Source organism: Teleopsis dalmanni, chromosome 1 (genome assembly GCF_002237135.1).
Source record: "Teleopsis dalmanni isolate 2A chromosome 1, ASM223713v2, whole genome shotgun sequence".
NCBI lineage: Eukaryota > Metazoa > Arthropoda > Insecta > Diptera > Diopsidae > Teleopsis > Teleopsis dalmanni.
In genome coordinates this window covers 90,999,439-91,021,352 of record NC_051846.1, presented here as the reverse complement: position 1 = coordinate 91,021,352, position 21,914 = coordinate 90,999,439, and the positions used below count along the sequence as shown (strand labels likewise).

General features: G+C 32.0%; 1 protein-coding gene and 2 long non-coding RNA genes across 3 annotated transcripts; 1 reads left to right on the top strand and 2 right to left on the bottom strand.

Moving 5' to 3' along the window:
- Positions 1-5,783: 5,783 nt before the first annotated feature.
- On the bottom strand, positions 5,784-8,690 carry LOC119673252. Its single transcript, XR_005252029.1, has 4 exons — positions 8,367-8,690; positions 7,518-8,291; positions 6,859-7,461; positions 5,784-6,166 (listed from the first exon to the last, which is right to left on the bottom strand). It is a non-coding gene; the product is annotated as an uncharacterized LOC119673252 (long non-coding RNA).
- Positions 8,691-12,407: 3,717 nt separating this feature from the next.
- LOC119672750 lies at positions 12,408-13,509 on the top strand. The gene is made up of 3 exons (XR_005251949.1): positions 12,408-12,748; positions 12,895-13,069; positions 13,131-13,509. It is a non-coding gene; the product is annotated as an uncharacterized LOC119672750 (long non-coding RNA).
- Positions 13,510-19,299: 5,790 nt separating this feature from the next.
- Positions 19,300-21,116, bottom strand: LOC119687186. The gene is made up of 2 exons (XM_038101438.1): positions 20,215-21,116; positions 19,300-19,900 (listed from the first exon to the last, which is right to left on the bottom strand). Exons 1-2 carry the CDS (start codon positions 21,114-21,116, stop codon positions 19,300-19,302), a joined length of 1,503 nt encoding a protein of 500 aa, XP_037957366.1.
- Between the last annotated feature and the right edge of the window lie 798 nt (positions 21,117-21,914).

The window sequence follows — 21,914 nt, the reverse complement described above, 5'->3', positions numbered from 1 at the left end:
AACATATTTGCAATTAAAAATTTTGAACGACCGAAAAACGTTACGGAGGTGCGCCGATTTCTTGGTCTCACAGGTTTTTTTCGTAAGTTTGTGAAAAACTATTCGCTTATTTCGAAACCGCTCACAACGTTGCTGAAAAAGGATAATGTTGAATTCATAAGGGACATATCACAAGAAGAAGTATTTTGTAAACTAAAAGAACAGTTATGCTCCGAACCAACTCTTGCGATTTATGATCAGCGGAAAGAGCATGAAGTACACACTGATGCCAGCGCTATTGGTCTAGCTGGTATATTATTTCAACGATCTGACGACAACATTTTACAGCCTGTATGTTACTACAGTCGCCATTGTAACAGTTCGGAAGAAAAATACCATAGTTACGAACTAGAGGTGTTAGCTATCGTTGAGTCACTGGAGCGTTTTCGATTTTATTTAGTGGGAAAGCATTTTAGAGTGGTAACCGACTGCTCAGCTATAACAATGCTAAAAACGTCCACTCCGTTAATTGCACGAGTTTCCAGATGGTGGCTGAAACTACAAGATTTTGATTTCGAGACTGTTCATCGCGCTGGGATACGTATGTCCCACGTGGATGCCCTTAGTAGGAATCCGTCTGAAACTGCCCGAGAACCTGAAACTGTTGCCGACAGAATTTTACGTATAGAAATTTCAACAGACGATTGGTTAGCCGCTATGCAGATTCAAGATCCGAAATTGAAAACGATCATTGCTATACTTCAACGTAAACTCGAGTCCAGTCAGAGGAAGCAAATCGAAAATGATTACATAGTCAAAAATTCCCGATTATATCGAAAACTAAACCATCAAGAACTATGGGTCGTACCGAAGGGAGTACGTTGGAAAATAGTAAACTCTTGCCACGATAAAGCAGGTCATTTTTCAGTCGACAAAACTATTAACCGTATTAAGAAGACTTATTGGTTTCCTAGAATGCGAACGTTTGTTAAAGGCTATATTGCTAATTGTGTCGAATGCTGTTTTAATCGAAAACCAGGTGGACGAAGTGAAGGTGAATTACATATTGACGAATTGGAGCCATTAATGCCGTTCCGTATTTTTACATGCCGATCATCTTGGTCCATTTATAAGAAGCAAAAAAGGAAATACGCATATTTTAGTGTTAGTGGACAGATTCACCAAATACGTGATCATTAAAGCTGTGCGTAACACGAAAACACAGCCCATAATCAACGCATTAAATGAACTTAGCAGTATCTTCGGCTTGCCAGCGAAAATTATCACCGATAGAGGAACGTCATTTACGTCTAAAGTTTTTTTTGACTACTGTAAGCTGAATGAAATTAAACACGTTAAGACAGCCGTTCGTACTCCGAGAGCTAATGGACAGGTGGAAAGGTTAAATCAATCCATTCTATCTTTCTTAAGGACAGCCAAATCCGATGACAAAAATTGGGACAAAGAACTCCGATCACTACAGTGGATGCTTAACACTCAAATTAACTCAACTACTAATTTTGCTCCAAACGATCTCATATTCGATTTTAAATTGCGAGATATAACAGCCAATCATTTACACGAGGCTTTACAAGATGATACTCCAGTAGATATGATTGCCCGCCGACATGAAGCAGTCCAACGAATAGAAGCTGCACGTTCCAAATGGAAGCAACGTTTTGACAGTAGCCATAAAAAGCCAAAACGGTATGAAGAAGGTGATCTGGTAGTAGTTGAAAACGTTCCATCAGCTACTGGCGAGTCGAAAAAGTTAGAACCGAAATACCGTGGACCGTATGTGGTAGCGAAAGTTATTGGGAATGACCGCTATTTGGTTGAGGACATGGATGACCGTAAAATCAAAACTCGAAGGTATTCATCAATATATACCAGCGATAAGCTGAAGCCTTGGTGTACTCTATATCCTGACATTGACAATTTTGAAGATGACTCAGAGTTGGAAGAAGAAACGCAATTCGAGGCGACTTGCAGTCAGGAAGGGCCGAGCTGTCACCCTATTCATTAATTGTTCATTCTTAACAATGTGTTGTAACAACGTTGTTATGTTTTGAGGAGTGAGTGATTTCGCAAGCGTCGTCGTAGTCAGTTCGTACTGTAAATATTATAGTGAAGTAATAATTTAATAACAATTTTACTGTAAATGTTGTATTGAAATAAAAATGTAATGACAATTGGTAACAATTTTATCGGTAAGTTCGAATACATTTATGTTGAGAATAGTAATAAGCTTGTACGAGTAATTGATGATGAACAATTTTTGCATATGTATCAAGTAACTGAACAAGAGAAAGATTTTGGTATAATACCCCAACAAAGTAAGAGACGTATTGAAGATATGATAATTTCATTTAATGGAAGGCAAAAAGAACTAGAATAACCAATACAGCTGGAAATAATAACAGACAAACCAGTTCCGTTTCGTCAATCTCCGAGTAGATTACCAAATGTGTCATCAAGCAGCAGTAGAAGAACAAGTACAAGAATAGCTAAAGAAAAAAATTGTTCGTAGGTCAACGTCAGAATAAGCAAGCTGTGTGGTGCTGGGTAAGAAGAAGGATGGTTCGTGTCGCGTCTGCATCGACTATCGTAAGTTAAACTCGATGGCATTTCCAGTTCAGTTAGAAATGCCATCGAGTATAACAAAAACAGTCACGAACCTGGAGAATGGGTTTTCCCATGTGCCGGTTAAAGTATACAGCATTTGTCACTAAGAGTGGCGTTTCCGAATTTAATCGTGCACCGTTTGGTTTTTGTAACTCGCCAGCAGCATTCGTAAGATTTATAACGTATATTTTCCAGGAGCTGATGAACGAAAATATGATGGAACTATACATCGATGACATAGTAATCTATAGCAATACGCCGAAAGAGGGTATTACAAAGTTAAAAAAGGTTTTAGAAGTAGCAGCTAAATATGGACTCAAAATTAAGTGGCAAAAATGTTCGTTTATGAAACAGTCCATTAACTTTTTAAGTCATACAGTAGAGAATGGTACTGTAAAACCAGGCTATGAAAAAACGAGAGCAATACAAAAGTTTCCCGTACCTAAAGATTTAAAGGCAGTGCAGTCGTTTCTGGGATTGACTGGCTATTTTCGCAAGTTCATTAGGGGATATGCTGAAATTGCGAGACCTTTGACAGAACTACTCAAAAAAAAAAATATGGAACTTACGATGGGACCAAGACAAGTAGAAGCTGTACAGAACTTTAAAACACTTTTGGTAAAAAAACCGGTACTGCAGCTATAGAGCCGCGACGCAAAAACTGAGCTACACACAAATGCATCACAATACGGGTTTGGTGCAGTGCTTATACAACAAGTGAAGGATCAATTACATCCCATTCATTTTTGGAGCAAAAAGATGTCGACAGCGGAAGAAAAGCAGCATAGTTATAGATGCGTAAATTTCGTCATTATTTGCTCGGCGTAAAATTTATATTAGTGACTGACTGCGCGGCGTTCAAACAAACAGTGGCAAAAAAAGATGTTCCTCGTGAAGTTACGCTGTGGATTTTTTACATGCATAATTACGTTTTCGAGGTGGTGCATAGAAGCGGTAGTGCAATGAAGCATGCAGATTCTTTAAGCAGATATCATTATGAAGTTTTGATAATTAATTGCGAGATAACAGCATGTTTTAAAAAAGCGCAAAAGTAAGACGAAAAAATAGCAGCAATAACGGAGGTACTAAAGACAGCAGCGTACAAAGATTATAAAATGAAAGGCGAATTAGTTTAGAAATGTGTAAATGGCAATGATTTGTTAGTGATGTCAAAAGTAATGGAAGCGCATGAAGTTGGTCATTTCGCAATGCAGAAAACTATACACGCAATTCAGCAGACGTACTTTATTCCACACCTGAAGTATAACGTTGCCGCGTTGAACAATAATTGCATAAAAAGCATCATGCACAATAAGAAGCTGAGCAAAAAAGAAGGTGAATTACATTACATTGAAAAGGGCGATAGACCGCTAAATACTCTACATGTGGATCACATTGGGCCAATGGATGTAACGTCTAAAAAGTACAAATATATTTTTTCTGTGATGGACGGTTTCACAAAGTTCCTGTGGTTGTACCTAACGAAAACGACATCGGCAGATGAAGTTGTAAATAAGTTGACAACATGGGCAGATATATTTGATTACCTCAAACGTATTATAAGTGACAGAGGTATAGCGTTGGCTTCGCAAGCGTTTACTAACTTTTGCGATGAAACCAAAACCGCGTTATTTTGTCAGTGTTGTCAAAGGTATCGACAGACGATCCGTCGAAGTGGTACAGGTATGTTAACAAACTACAACGGGATATCAACGCGAGCGTTCACAGTTCAACGAAGCGATCCCTATTCGAACTTATGTTCGGTGTCAAAATGAAACTGCAGATGGATAGTGACGTACTACAATTAATCAAAGAGGATTACGTGCAATTGTTCGAAGCAGACCTCCAACATATTCGAGGGGAAGTGAGGAAGCAAAAACAAAAAGCTCAAGAAGCCTATAAAGCAAACTTTGACAAGCATTGTACGAGATCACTGAATATCAAATAAATGATCTGGTCGCTATAAAAAGAACAAAATATGTAACGGGCAAGAAATTGGCAAGTGAATATTTGGGACCATACAAAGTCGTTCGAGTTAAAAGAAATGGTAGATATAATGTCGAGAAAGCGGCAAGATTTGAGGGGCCAAACCAAACAATGACCAGTATTGATAACATGAAGCCGTGGCATTACAGTAGTATAAGTGGAGATGAATTGTCATCTGATGATCAGGACGGCCGAGTGTAAAAGAGTGGAATGGAATAACATGGCAGTAGTTGATGGCAGTAGTAAAAGTGAAGTAGAAGGAGGAAAATGATCGGTTGCCGCTGAAAGCGTACGAGGTCCTGTAAATTTTACTGTAGTTACACCTTTGTTAACGTATATTATCTATTAAATATTAACTGGTATAAACTTACATAAACTTTATATATATAGTGTAACGACTTTGAAAATATTATATATTTCAATATCTTGAAATTATTTATGAATTAATAATTATTTTTGGATTATACATTTTTTCCCATATTCCATAATTCTATATTGTATGTTTATTGTAATTAATCTGTGAATTTGGAATTACTCCGTCGTAAACTCTTATTTTGCTTTTTGTTTGGATTTTGTAATTAATAATCTATTATCAATCGATTGAAGAGATTGAAATTTACTTCCATCTCTTCAAAATATTTAATAAATTATGAATTCATATATTGTATCGGATGCATCTTAATATTATATTGTACTTATTTAAATCTGAAGATAACCGTCAAAGCAAACCATTTAAAATGACTAGTTTTTTAGAATTTAAAAACATTCAAAATATCATATTATTATTAATAATATGTTTTGTTAAATCATATTCACATTTGATTAAATTTAATAATAAGATCAGTGAAAATAAACCAACAGAATGAATTTAATAATTCTAATTCAATAAACTAAGTATATTATTGGATTCCAGAAAATACTAAAAACATGTATCAGAAAACCATTTATTTACAAATTTTTGGAAAAAATAAAAAATACTAAATTAATATTAGTTTAATTATAACCAAATTATATGCCACAAAATGAGTTTCTCATAATATAATAAAAGTTGTTTCAATAAAAAATACGAAAAAATTATTTTAAATGTAAAATTAATATTTGAATTTTATCTGATTAGTTCTTTTTCAATCTTTAACTTTCATTTACATATCTAATTATTTTATATAATAATATATAGTTCAATATTTAGAATGTATTGTTTACCTCATAACTTGCAGTTGTTGTAAAATTGTGCTGAATAATGTCTGATGTTTTTAAATAGATGGAAAAGACATGTTGAGTTAAGCATTTTAATTGATATCAGATCATTTTAAAGAAGCTTCACACAGGCAATGGTGTTTTTTCCTTTCGAACTTATTTGATTCCTGACAAATGTAACTCAATCCTATAAAGGTCTCATCACTATCATAGGTGAATTACTGCTTCTCACTACTGTGCTTAACACTAAAGCTTTAATTGATGAACATAAATTTGACTGAAGTTATTCCTACCAAGTTATTCCTTGATATCTATATTGTTCATCAAAATGATATCTGGCATTTATAAATAGTGAGCTATTTCTGGAAACTGTTAAAATCTGAAAAGAAATATTTTATTTTTAAATCCAGAAGTTATTTCAGTAATTTTTAGTTCTAAACGCTAACTACATTGTCATTTGTTATGAAGTAGTTATTACAGTTACTGGTAGTTGTTACTTTCATTTGTTAGTAATATATTTGTATTAAGGCAGAAATACACCACAGTTACATTAATAAAATTTGAATAAAATTATGAAATTTGGAGGTAATTTCTTCACAATGAATAATTAAAATTGCAATCTCAACATAGATGTTGTGAGTCATACGATATTCCTTAATACTAATTACTTTTGACAAGTGTATCAGAGTCTACAAAGTCTAACTGATGACATATTAACAATTGAAAAACGAGCATAAGATGATTTACCCAACGTACATCTCACATTTTACTTTTTGTATATTAATAAAAGCACAATTGCTTCTCTCTCTTATGTATGGACAAATTTCTAACCGCAAAGAAACTAGATGCAATGACTGTTGTATGAAAGCCGGATGAAAATAACGCTTATCCTATCTGATACTACTCTGAACTCAGCACATATTATCTGATGATTTCATTTCAAATCAAATACAGGCAGTAAAAATATAGTCCATGGAAGAGACAACTACTGGCATCTATGGGCATTTGCAATCTTTTAAACTTGAAAAATAAATTGTATATGTTAAACATACTTTAAATAATTATATATACCTTCTAAAATGACGATTTTACTTCAAGAATTAAATTTGGTCTTGTTGCTTTGATGACGCGATCAATTTTTCCGCCAACATTTTACCCCATCGGGTTATGAATAACAACACAGTGATAGTATTTGGCTACAACTGAATTTCTAAAGACTTTGCGAATATTATGCTTAAATATTGCATTATATTACAATACACATTCCAATTATGCCAATTATGTGTGTATTCCTACTACATGAAGTAATGAAGTTTTAACTGATGAACACAAATTTGATTAAAGTTGTTGCCATGATACTGATAGGTGTTATTAGATGCTATTGATTTCTTACTTCACTCCATTCCAAATTCAAGTTAAATTCGTTTCATTGCAATAATTTCTAATATATCATTTCATATTAGAAGAATTTTATTTGTTAGTTTTCAATTCAAATTGAAAGTTTATCTCTGATTTGTTATAACTGATCACTTTATCATTTTTATTTGCAGAAACATTTGGTTGGCTTAAATCGGATTTGTGTTGTATGTATTTAAGTACAATTTATAAATATTTGGTTGAAGCGGCTTTTACAACATGATTAATAAATCTCCTCATTCCATACTACATCACATTCTTAAACAAAAAAAGTATAAAGATTGGCATTTAATTATTAAAATAATACATCTTACCATGAATGAAAAACTGTTGATGATAAGCCCTTCTCAAATTATTCTTCATCTGCATTCTATTAACAATAACTTTCATTGACATGTGCATCAGTTTCACCTCAATTAAAATGATACTTTACAAAAGTGAACCAATCATGGCATACAAAACACCGCTCAGATGAAACGCATGGTGTGCTTTGGTTATAGTTAGAGTAAAATAAGGCAAGTGATTGGTTGGTTAAGTTCAATTTTTATTTGCTAACACAATCCCAGAAGGAACCTCATTAAACAGATGTGAATTATAACATCTAATGAACATTATTGCTAAGAATACCAGTCACATCTGAACATAGAATAGTGGGACTTTATTTTTCAAATTCATTTAAGTGTGGTCGTCTCCCTTAGGATTTGTTGGTACTTGCATATACCACACGTGTTTTTATTGATGTTGAATGTTATATTTCTTATGTGCTTAACCTTACTTTATGTTCCCGAATCTGATCATTAGCACCTTCAAGTGCTGATAAGTTACTAACTGCCACAACGTCAAGTTTCGCTTTTCAAATATGAAACTGATTTTTATTTACTAAGCTTGGTTAGCTTATTTACTTATCAATAACACAATAAATCTCATGTCACATTATACCAGTCAATCCAAAATGATTATCCTAATACAATACAATACTCATATCATTCTCATATCATATATGCCTTTCTAAAGCATAATAGCATTCCAAAGAGTAGTTTATCTTTACGTTCCAACTACAGGTTACTTCTGTCACAGAAAACTGAAATCTAAAAACAATAAATAATGAAATATCAAAATTATTTAAATATATAGTAAAATTAATAAATAATTTTAAAATTTACTTGTATTAACAATCGAGAATAAAAACAATGCATTCAAATCTCTGCAAAATTAAAATGGATCCTCACACAGCCATGCGTTTTTTATAAAACAAATCTTTTTCAAAATGCAAATTCAATGCATTTTTTATTAACTCTGCGTAGTTTTGCACGACAAAACATGTTTAGCATTTCAGTTACAAATTTTACCGTTTGAAATGGCGGGTTACCGCTTCATTGTCGTAACGGGATTTCGGAAGAACCGCACAAGTTTAACAATGTGAAATTAACATTGCACATGTTATTAAACTTTTTTGATTGACTTTAATTTTATTTTTTTACAGTTCACACATGTAATACGACAAATCAAATTAAAATCATACTAAGTACAAATTGCGCAAAATATTCTTATTTGATTTGTGTTCTGACATTTCCCATTTGCACATTCACAATACAACACAAAATAACCAAAGAATAACTCACTAGAATGGCAATTTTACACAGCGGCAAAAAATTTCAACTACTTGTATTGCGATATAATCGGTATAGAACGTTCACAGTAATTTATATAAACATATAATCAGTTATATTAAGGAGTTAAGAAGCCATAAATCAGATTATAATGATCTAAATTATGCAGTTAAAAGAGCTTATACACACATAGCAGAAAAACTCTGCGTTCACCAAAAAACTTTTTCTTAAAGTTCGCATAACTTTTTTAGTTTTTATTTAAATTGATTTGTGTTTTCTGATTTATTTTAACCAAAAAACAACAATAAAATTCAAGCATAAAAAATTAACAGTTACTATTTAAAAAAAAAATTAAACACAATTGCAAAATGCAAAAACAACAATTTTCGAAGCAGAAAATTCTAAATATATAGATTTACCGTTAATATAAATTCATTTGCAAACACAATTATGTATTTAAATGATATTTAATTAAGTTACTTCCCAAAGAGTCCATAAAGATCCATAAATTTACTTAAATATATCGCTAAGTGCGTTCATGTAACAATGTACATAAACGCAAACATTTATATATATGATATATATGCGTGATATAGAAAATGCTACATGTCTGAATACCAAATATGCATTCCATCTTTACGCTTTGCTATACACTTTGAAGGTTTGCTTACTTTATTTTGATTATTTTCTACAACATTCATAGCAACAGAGGAGAAAGTACACTGTGTAAAACAATAATCGAAACTGAAGAAATTGAGTTGATGGTAAAAGCAACATGTTATTTTAATTATTATATAAATATTTCATATATTTTAGGATGTAACATGGTTTTTTATAGATTGTTTATATTAATTCATTTTACTATACCACAGTTTAATTCATTTATGTTAGCTGGCGGAGTAATTTCGGTTTGCAAAACCATAATGAAAAGTAAAGCAATTGAACTTATGATAATAGCAACATATCTTGAGGAGCCGGAGAAAAAAGAATATATAGTATTTGAAAAAAACATGACCGTAAAAGCGAAAAAAATGTTCACTCTTTGTTACTGTTTAATAATTTTTTTCCGCAATCTTCACTCGTCCGCCGCTTACCAAAATTCTTATATAACGAGAAGTCTGCAGACTTCGGTATACACCGACCGAAATTTGGTATACATACTTGAATATGCACAGTGCAAATTGGCAGTACGAATACTTGGTTTCCGCATATGTAACATCGTCTATATCATGCTTTAGATGCGTAACTTCATTATTAATTAATGAGATGTGTTTCTTCAACATTATTTCTAAAATAATTTTGAAATAAAATCACTAAATATAGTTTTAATGCGAAATTAATAACAAGGATTGAAGCTACTACCTCATTTTTAAATTTAGTTCTTAAAAGTGTGTTAACGAGTGAGGATGAGAGCACAAAACGTATGTGGTGAATAATGCGATTTATTTATTATTATTATTTAATAAAATTATATTACTAAATGCAAAATTTAGCTTATTTTGGCAATGTTGTGCGGAAATTAAAAAAAAAACTACTAAATATTTGTATCCCTTAATACCATATTTTTCTCATTTATAAATTATTTTTTGATTCTTTTTATTTCATAATGGTAAAATACACTACTGCTTTACGTTTCAGATTCTTTTTTAAAGCATTTACGCGGTAAATTTTTAATAATTGTATAGAACCAAATTTTATATTTAAATCACTTGAGATTAATAAAACCACATTCCTTCTTATGATCATCATTTTCAATATTTTCAAATTAATCCGTTCTTAAAATAATATAATTAGTGCACTTTTCACTAAAGCGGATATAACACATCATTCTGGAATGTTGACTTTGTGTGACGTCGTTTACTATTACATTTCATTCATTTTAACATACCTACATCAATACAAAGCTTTCACTAAGATGTTAACAGCCGCGGACACGCACATACTTTTAATTAAAATATTTTTTATATGTGTGTTTCCTACTATTTAAAATAACTTACTGAGTAAAAGAATATTACTTTCTTCCACGTATATATTTTTTTTAATGTATGTTTGTACTTAAAAAGTTCGTATATCATAAATAAAAAGCAGCATTTTCAAATATTTTAAAAATGTTTACGTATTTTTTTAACTTGAGGTATAAAAATATTTTGAATTTCATTCGTCTGCCTGTCATTTCTGCAAATGGTGCTATTACTCATGAGACTTCTCTACAATTTCGTATTTCGACGTAGTACCCGCTTAATAGTGCCTATTACGGATTGTCGATCGGTGATAGACAATACAAAAATTTCTACTGCTGGTAGAAAAAATCAAATTTTGGTATTATAATAGAAACCGATAGAAGTTTTTCTATCAGGGGTAGATAAATTTTTCTACTGCATTTGAGCAGTAGAAGTTTGTTGATCGTATAAAATAAATGCTGTTAAAATGCTTTATACAGTCAATTAAATATATAAATTTAATGTAATTTTAATATTACTAATTTAATAGTTATTAATAATTTTTTTAGATTTAATATAATACAGTATATCATTTAATATATCTGGTTTCAAGTGTAATGTGTTATATGTATATTGAGTATAACGACTGTAGCATTATTTTGTTTTGTTATTTATTTATGTGTATTTATTCAAATATTTTCAACATACAATCATTTTTCAAATTTCTTAGATATATTTTTCAACGAATAATGTATTTATATAAAATTAAGAAATAATAAAATTAATAAATTTTATTGTAGAGCAAAATTAATAAAAATAAAATTAAATAAATAAAAAGCAGGTAGTAAAACTTGTTGTAAATATGGAGAAATATCCAGACATTGCGAAAGGCATTTGCAACAAGCCACATTCCAGACCACCGTGGGAAAAAATTGCGATAGAGCTTAATAACTTAATAGTTTAGGCGCCTAGAAAATATTGAAAACATTTTAGTGAAGGGAGGCTAGAGTATTGTGACCAAAAACTTACTGTAATACAAGAAAAATTAAAATTGGCTATCGAAAATACCGACAAAAGATATAAAGATAAATAATTTAATTTAATATACATATAATGTAAATATAACTACAAATTACAAAAATATTAAAATTAATATAAAAATATATTTATTTTTAGACTATTACAGCTTAATTTTAATATATTACTTTAGTTTGTTAATGTAATGTAATATTAAGTAATTATTTCGTGTTAATAAAATATATTTTTATTTATTTTAAAAAGAATTTGAATTTAATTTTAATGTTTCTTAGCAAATACAATACAAACAAACTAACAAAATAAGTTCGAGTAAAGCTGCACGCTCTAAAACCCTGATATCATTCACAATAGTGCACATGTTTGTCTATTAAGTTTCGTAATACGAAATTTACTTACCAATCGGCTCAGTAGATAAATGTCTATCATCTATCGGTAGAAGTTTCATAATAGCCACTAATATCTTCAAAATCTAAGTGATAAATTGTTGTAGTTCGATAAAAAAAGTTTTAGTTCACAATGGAGATGTCGTTCTTGTAAGGTATTCTTTGGTATATGCATTGAGAATGGTTAACGTGAAGTGTCAAATAATCTGAACATTCTATCACCACCAGTTGCGGTATTAAGTTTAACTTCTAAGGATTTAAATTTCTAGAAGGAATTGTTGATGGATAAAGTACTATTAATAATTACAGTTCGCGTTTGGTGTCCGAAGTGAATGATAATATCCAGTGCACATGATTGAAATATTGTGTAAATTGTGTTCCAAACATTCTGCATGAAAATGTAACAAAACGATTTTTGTAGGTGAACATAGATACTCCGTAATGTTTTGTTAATGAATTCATTAAAGCCGCAAATATAAATTATTGTAAAACGTTTGTCACCTCTATTAGAAACAAAATTGTTTCCGATTTAAATATACTTTTGGAAATATTTAATTATTTGTCGCTGCTCACAGTAAGATGTATTAATTATATGTATATATGATTTTAACAAATGTTTGGAATAAATATTCCTTTGGAAATATTTAATTATTTGTCGCTGCTCACAGTAAGATGTATTAATTACATGTATATATGATTTTAACAACAGTTTTATTTTAGATAAATAACGAGCTACTACAAGTCTATACTTTGGATATTGTACTCATACAATTACTCCTTTGACATTGCAGCCTTAATTTTTAATTGTGAAGATTCCTTTTAATACATTTGTGTATATCTGCCTTAATACAAAAAGTAAGGCATTGAAATCTAAAAGGGTACAAATGACAAAGTGGTCAGTCTATGGATCATGTAAATAAACCTCTCAATTTAAAAATAAAATGTTTTTTTTCCAGATTTTAACAGTATTTAATGAAACAACTCAAATTTATAAATACCAGATATCTTTTTGATCAACAGTACAGATATCAAGTATGGTCGGAATAACTTCAATCAATTTTATGTTTATCAATTAAAGCTTTATTACTAAGCAAATGTAAAGAGAACCAGTAATTCAAGTTAAAATGATGTGACAGGACCATACCAGGATTTAATTATGCAATTATTTCGAAAAGAATAAACATCATTTAATATCTAAACCACTTTTGAAATGTTCTGATACAAATTTAAATGCTTTAATTCAACATGTATTTTTCATCTATTTTAAAACATAATTCCATTGTACTACATAATTCCGCAATTACTCGCCATATAAGGTAAACGATATTTCCTATATAATGCATGAAATAATTAGATAAAAGTATTATAGTTAAAAATGTATAAAGAGTTTTTTTTGGAAATTTATTAAATAATCATAAAAATAAGATATTAATTTTACATATTTATATTAGTAATATTTATAGAAATTATTCTTAATATATTAAGAGCAATTAACTTATTTGTGGCATAAAATTTGGTTATCATCAACGCTTTTCGGGACTCGTAAATTAATGATTTTGTGATATATATTTTAAATTTTATAAAATACACTTACTATTTTATTTTGCTGATTTAGAAAAATATTTCAATATTTAAATTTAAATGATAAAATTCTTATTAGATTTTTACTTCTGCTATTATAAAGTTATCTAATGTTAATTTGTAATTTTATAAATTAAAATGTATTTTAAACATGTTTAAATTCTTAAAACTAATTTCGTTAAGAAATTTGGTTCGATAACTATATTCATATTCAAATGAGTACAATATAACATTAACTTCTATCTTATAGAATTTATAAAATCATACTTTATTAAATATTTTGAAAAGATGGAAGTAAATTTAAAACGATTACGAATTTAAAATCCAAACAAAAAACAAAATAATATTTTACGACGGAGTAATTTGTGGATTTCACGCCAAATTCACAAATTAATTACAATAAACTTATACAATATAGAATTATGGAATATAGGCAAAAATGTATAATCCAAAAATAATTATTATTTCATAAATAATTTCAAAATATTGAAATATATAACATTTTCAAAGTCATTACGTTATATGTGGTCACGCAGAGAACCAGTTACTTATTGATATTTACTAGATGGCATCTAGGGCCTTCTACAGATATTTACAAAATCATAAAGTTGTTTAATTGTATTGTTTGACGGCTAATTTTATTTTCTGTGCATTCGCTTAGAATTTTTTCTAGACTAGTTAGTCTACTTAGTATATTTTTTACAACTATGTTAGTTCGCCATTCTTTAAATAATTTCCAACTTTTGATATCAGTTTGATTTTATTTTTCCATTGCTATTTTTTATTATTGTCTGTGGTGTTTTCGTGTAGAGGGTTTTTTTAAGAGCATACATTTAAGCAGTATGCCTTTAGTCGTTGCATACAACGCAGAAAAAAATAAAGAATATTAAAAAATATATAAAAGAATATCAGAGTACACACATAAAAACTAAATATAAATGCGTATAAAAGTTTTTCGCATACACTTCTTATATGCATTCACATTCGCCACAGAAATGATTCATGTGTTTTGAGTTTGTGGCAACACCACAGGAAGACGTTATAACCATAACCCTCTCAGTAATTATTCGTCTTGTTTGTTTTCATTAATGCGTTGTAATTCGTTTAATAGATGAGATGGCTTTTTATCCTCAAGCTGTGAAACTTTTGAGTTCCGCCCTTCATGTGGTTGACTTGGAACCAGTAGTTCAACTGTATAAACCAAAGATCAATGTTGTTCCTTATTAATGCTGGCATTGGCAGGTTTATTACAGTGATTGTTGCGTTTTCGTTGGTAGTATCTTCGGTCATTTTTTGGTCTTGTGTAGCCATTCAATATCGGCTTCGTCACCAATGTAGTGGTTGTTGTAGTTGGTTTATTTTATCTACTTTATTTATTTAAATATTACAAAATATTTTGTTCGAGTGTCGGTGCTAATGAATCATCTTCACAAAAATTTCCTAGTAAAGTAGCATAAATGTCAAATGACTTGAATCATACCACATACTCTAATGCCATTTTTTTTGTAGTTTTTATTTATAATGTGCAATAAGCAAATAAGTTATAATATTAATAAAATAATAAGTGGATACTTTTTGCTATAAAAGTTGAACGGTTGAAAGACATTTTAAAGGTAAATACAAAATACTTTAGCTTTAGTTTTGTCACTTCTGTACCAATTATTTGCATTATTTTTGGACATAATTTTGTATAGCTTCTGGTTGTACCTTCTCCCAGGTTGATTTTACAAAATATACTGCCTCCAAAATATTTATTAATTTATTTGTTGAAATAGACTCAATGTTTGACAATATATGTGTAACTAAAAGGCTTTGATAATTTATTTCAAAACTTTGACCAAGAAGTTGGCTTGGTCTAAAGGCTGACAAAGTGATGTGTTCATAGGTAGAAAAATATTTCAATATTTTTTAATTGTTGATCACAAGGGTGTGATGTTCCGATTTCTAGAAACAATAGTATTTTTCTCTTGTGGAACTATACTTTTCGATCAAATTCCATTAGCCGCTGTGTCATCAATTTGAGTGTCATCCATGCTTTCTTATTTCAGTGCCAATTTTTTGGTAACTTTTTAATTTCAACTGATGAAAACGCTCTGGGACGAGCAACTTTCCCAATCACAAGGGGCTTTTCTTTATCTCCGGTCATATTTACACAAAAATGGACTGTAAGCCTTTCGTTTGATTGTTTGCCTTTGTGTCATACTTCATTTTTAAACGCAAAGGTTTTACTTGGTGAAGCTCTAAACAAAAAGCCAGTCTCATCGGCGTTATATATGTTTTTAGTGCTACAACCAACTAACATGTATAAAGTTCCAGTGTTTTACGTGATTACCTGCCGTGTACGCTTAACATCACGTTACTCAAAAGCAAACGTCTTGATGTGTGCAGATAAAAAAAACACGTCTTTTCGGGTCGGTTGTAAGTTAAATAAGAAGGAAATTCATTTATATTAAATGACATAATATTTAAGGGTTGCCATATATGTATAAAATTAAAGCTATACATTATTAGTATTATAATTATTACTACATTATTACTATATTTATTATAACACCCACACTAGAGCTTTAATGATATATATATCCATATTAAACTAATTCATTTAATCCATATTCTGCAATGAATTTACTCAATTTTACTTGGTTTACGGCTTTCGTCAATATATCTGCAACCATATCGTTTGTTGATAAGTAATTCAGATTTATCATTCCAGTTGCCAATTTTTCGCGAATAAAGTAGTGCTTGACGTCAATATGTTTCGTTCTTGGATGATAATTGCTATTTTTTGCAAGTTGTATAGCTCCCTGGTTGTCACAAAACAAAGTCAACGATGTTTCAGACTGCAAAAATATTTCGGTTTCAAAACGTTTGAGCCATATAGCTTCTTGTATAGCAGCAACCATCCACATGAATTCGGCCTCTGTAGATGATAGAGCTATGGTTGGTTGTTTGCGTGTTGCCCATGAAATTGCACCACCCTGCAATTTAAAAACATAGCCAGTCGTGGAGCGTCGATCGTCGTGATCACTTGCCCAGTCAGCATCACAGTACCCAACTAACTCATCCTCATATTTTCTTTTGTACGTCAGTGCCCTTTAGATACCTCAAAACTCTTTTCAGAGCTGACCAGGAACTGACAGCATAGCTTATGTCAGGTCTGCTTATTTGTGCCGCATACATAATGCAACCTATCGCTTCTTGATAAGGGATTGAATTCATTTCCTGCTTTTCATCTTCATTCTTTGGACACATTTCTTTATTTAGCTTCTGGTTCGGATCCATAGGAGTGCTAATCAGATTACAATCAGACATATTAAATCTGTCTAATATACTAATTATGTAGTTTGTTTGGTCAATAGAAATTGAACCATCTTTATTTTTTACTATATTCATACCAAGTACTGAGTTAGCAAGACCTATATCCTTCATCTTGAAGTGTGTTGACAAATTTTTCTTTAGTTTAGATATCATTGTACAATTGCTACCAAAAATCAGAATGCCATCTACATAAACAGCAAGTATTATTGTATTCAGATCTGAATGTCGAAAATAGATGCATTGATCAACTGTTGATCTTTTGACACCTAACTGCTTCGTTAAAACATTATTTAATTTGATGTTCCATACTCTGCTTGCTTGTTGCAATCCATACAAACTTTTTCGTAAAAGACATACCTTGTTTGTTCCATCATTGATGTACTCAGGTTGACGCATGAAGATCTCCTCCTCTAGCTCACCTTGCATCCATGGATGCTGTAACTGCATCCATTTGGTGAATTGATAAGTCATATTTAGCTGCCATCGCCAAGAGCAAGCGTATGGATGCATATCGTACTACTGGTGAGTACGTCTCAACATAATCAATTCCTGCTACTTGAGAATATCCTTTTATTACAAGTCGTGCTTAGTAACGCTCAACTTCAATAGTTGCGTTCCTTTTAATTTTAAAAACCCATTTGCTATCAATTGCTTTTCGCCCAGGTGGCAAGTCTGTTAACACCCAAGTTTCATTTTATTTAAGCGCCGTCACTTCTGTATCCATAGCTTCAGTCCACTTCTTGCTATCGGCTCCATTTAAAACTTCATTAACACTACAAGGCTCAGATTTATCAGCTATTGCAGCCAAGAGACCAATATGTTCCGCCTTAGTCATTAAATCGAAGTTATCGGGTGCAGCATTAAGAACAGATATTTAACTTCTTTGCACTTCAAGGTCACCGACAAATAAATTGTATAGTGGATTCTCAATAGCATCAGTACCACCCTCACTGAATCCAGTATGTTTATTATTTGCTTCATCAAAATGAAATTCAGTTGTATTGTCTAATTCAACATTAGTTTCTAGTGTTTCTGGAGAATATGGTGGTTTCACAGTTTCATTAAATTGGATATCATCATCGTTGTCTTCACTATCAGTATTGTCTGAAGAATAACATTCAGAATTCATTTGTACCATTGACCTTAAGCGCCTTTCTGGAGTAAGAGAGCAATCAATGAAATTACAATTCATATTTTTATGTTTATTATTATTTTCAATGAACGTTAATTGTGGGCTTATAATAACTTTTTTGTTGTTTAAATCATAGAGTCTATAAGCTTTAGAATTTTCACAGTAACCGATTAAAATACATTCAGTGGCTTTCGCATCGAGTTTCCCTCTATGTTCCTTGGGAATGTAAACTAAGGTTTTACAACCAAATAACCTAATATGGCTCAAATCTGGTTTTCGTTTCGACCAAATTTCTTCTGGCGTTATATTGCTGTTTCTACAGGGAATTCTATTCATTAAAAATGCTGCAGTACTTACGGCTTCAGCCCAAAATTGTTTTTGCAGATTTTTGTCTATCAACAGACATCGAGCTTTTTCCGGCAATGAACGATTTATACGTTCTGCAACGCCATTCTGCTCAGGTGTATATGGGGCTGTACATTGATGTACGATTCCACGATTAGCAAAAAAAAGAATTAAATTGGTGATTGCAGTATTCTTTACCATTATCAGATCGTAATGTTTTTATTTTACCATTCTGCTGATTTTCCACAAGATTTTTAAAATTTATAAAATTGTTGAAAACATCGCTCTTTTTCTTTATTGGATACACAAACACCTTCCTACTGAAGTCTGATGACAAAAGTTAGAATAAAACGCGCACCTCCAAATGATTGCGTTGGCAACGGACCACAAACGTCAGTATGAATCAGCTGTAAACATTCAGTAGCACGAGTTCCAGTGCTTTTAAAAGTTTTTTTCCTTTTACACAAACAGTACATTTGGCAAATGCTTTATTTGAAAAATTTACACCAGTGGTAGAATTTTTTATACGTTCTAAATTTGTTTTACAAGTATGTCCCACAACGATGCTGTACCAAGAAGAATTTTTCTTAGTAAAACTAAAACCGAAAAAGAGACGACAAAAAAACACGTTGTTTTTTAATTCGAGTTTGATCAAGACTGATCGTTTTTATTGTAATAACTTACATTGTGCAACAGGGTTGCCAATAATACAAAAACTTTCGTTATTTATGAACATTATATATTTTATGTTATTTTGTATTGTTACCCAACATCCCGGCCTCCTTGAAACGACTTTCAATAGGTAAAATGGCTAGTTTGTGGATAGGTCTGCGAATGATGCCCTTTGAGGTACGTACGTCAACTACTCTGACATGCTCGTCCTTGCCTGGTATGACCTTCAGAACTCTTCCGAGTTGCCAATGTAGTGGAGGCACATTGTCTTCATGAATTAACACCATTGCATTGGGCATGATATTTGGTATTTCACAGGTCCATTTTGTGCGCATCTGTAGCTCATTTATGTATTCATGAGACCACCGCTTCCAAAATGATTGTTTCAAACCGATGATGAGGGACCACTTGTCGAGCATGTTAGTTTTAGCAAATTCCGTCCGCTCCGGTAACGCCTTTAGAGAGCACCCAATCAAAAAATGGGCAGGAGTCAATGCTTCGTAGTCGCTAGGATCCGGCGAAAGTGGTGTCAATGGTCGAGAGTTGAGAATAGCTTCTATCTCGGTTGTTACTGTTGACAGCTCCTCAAATGTTAACTTAGTAGTCATCAAACTTCTATATAAGTGCCCTTTTGCAGATTTAACTGCAGCCTCCCAAAGACCGCCAAAATGAGGTGCCCTGGGAGGAATAAAGTGAAAATTAATGAATTCAGACGCGCAGTACTGAATGATAGACGATTGGGTTATTTTATTAAACAAGAATGACTTTAGTTCTGTCAATTGATTCGAAGCCCCAACAAAATTGGTTGCGTTATCGCAAAATATATCACTTGGTAAGCCTCTCCTGCCAATCATTCTTTTTAATGCTGCAATGAACGCGTCTGTTGACAAACTTGATACAACTTCGATGTTGCCATACATGCTTTTGTTGCCATACAAATAAAAATGGCGATATAAGTTTTGTATGGAGGCTTCCCTCTTATACGTAAATACGTGTTGAATGGTCCACAAAAATCTATACCACAGCGAGCAAACGGCCGTGACGGTGTGAGACGTTCTACCGGTAAATTGCCCATCATCTGTTGCAATAGTTTTGGCTTATAATGCACGCAGTGAACACATTGTCTGACTACTCTTCGAGCAACCTCTCTGGCGTTTATAATCCAAAACTCTAAACGAATGAGTGCCACTAGTGCCTTAGGTCCAGCATGATAATTCTTACGATGCAAGTAACGAACATAACGTATGACGAATTCAGATTTGCTAGGCAGCAGGATAGGATGTTTACGTTCTTTTGCAAGATCAGCCAATTCTAATCGTCCACCAACCTTTATCAGCTTATACCCACCGGTATCTTCAATAAATGGGTTGAGGTATTTTAATGAACCTTTTGTTATAGATCCTCGATTCAATAAATAAATATCTTCAGCAAAGTACTGAGCTTGTATATTTGAAATGATGCATCGGAAGGCGTGGTCTAATTTTTCATGAGTAAGGACATTGCGGTTGAACTTCTTCTTATAATGATGATACCAACGAAACAACCAAGCCAGTACACGAACAGCCGTTGTATGTGAGCTATACTTATCAATAATATCTATGACATAATTGGTTGATACAGTTACCTTGAATGCTGCTTTTCGTTTTTCCTTATTGACTTCTTCAAAATCCAAGTTGTCGTTCTTGTTTGCAGGCCACTTATACATCTCTTGACGAAGAAACGAAGGTCCTTTAAACCAAATAGAATTAGTGAGATCCTTAACAGTGCTGCCTCTTGACACAATGTCTGCTGGATTACAATTTGTGTGGACATATCTCCAATGTGAACCTGCGGTGAGGTCTTGAATCTCAGAAACTCTATTGCCTACGAAGGCAGACAGTGTGGCCGAATGCATTTTGAGCCAATGTAATACGATTTGGGAATCAGACCATAGATAGACGTCCGTATCAAACTTTTCGAAGAGCGATTTAATTTTGTTGTAAAGTCTTGCAAGTAGCAGTGCTCCACAAAGTTCTAATTTTGGAAGCGATTGTTTTTTTAGGGGAGCTACTCTAGATTTGGCTACGAATAGTTGAACCTCTATGAGGTTGGAATCATCTGTGACGCGAATGTAAATGCTGCAACCATATGCGCGAATCGATGCATCGCAGAACCCATGGAGCTGAATTGTTTTGCTTTTGGTTTTTAACAGTACCTTGGAATGATAATGGTGTTCAATGATGACAAATCGTGACAAAGCCTTTCCCATGCTGAATGTAAATTTTGAGGAATGGATTCGTCCCAATCCAATTAAGCAGCCATAGCTCTTGCAATAATATTTTAGTTGATATGGTTATTGGAGCTAATAGTCCTAATGGGTCGAATAGTGACGACGCAATTGATAAAATAGTTCTTTTTGTGATGCGACTGATAGAGTTTGGTTTAACATTAAATGAAGGAATAAATACATCATTATCTTGATCCCATTTCAGTCCCAATGTGCTGGTAATAACATCCGAACCTATATTGAGTTCTTTGACAGTAGTGTCATCTCTAAAAGCTTGATAATTTGAGTGCCATTTAGCTAATTCGAAACCTCCCTGTTTTAGAAGCTCTTCCAATTCGTATCTTGTTTGATGTAACTCAGAAAGAGAATCTGCACCATGCAATAAGTCATCAACATAAAACGAAGATTTGATTACTTCAGCTGCAA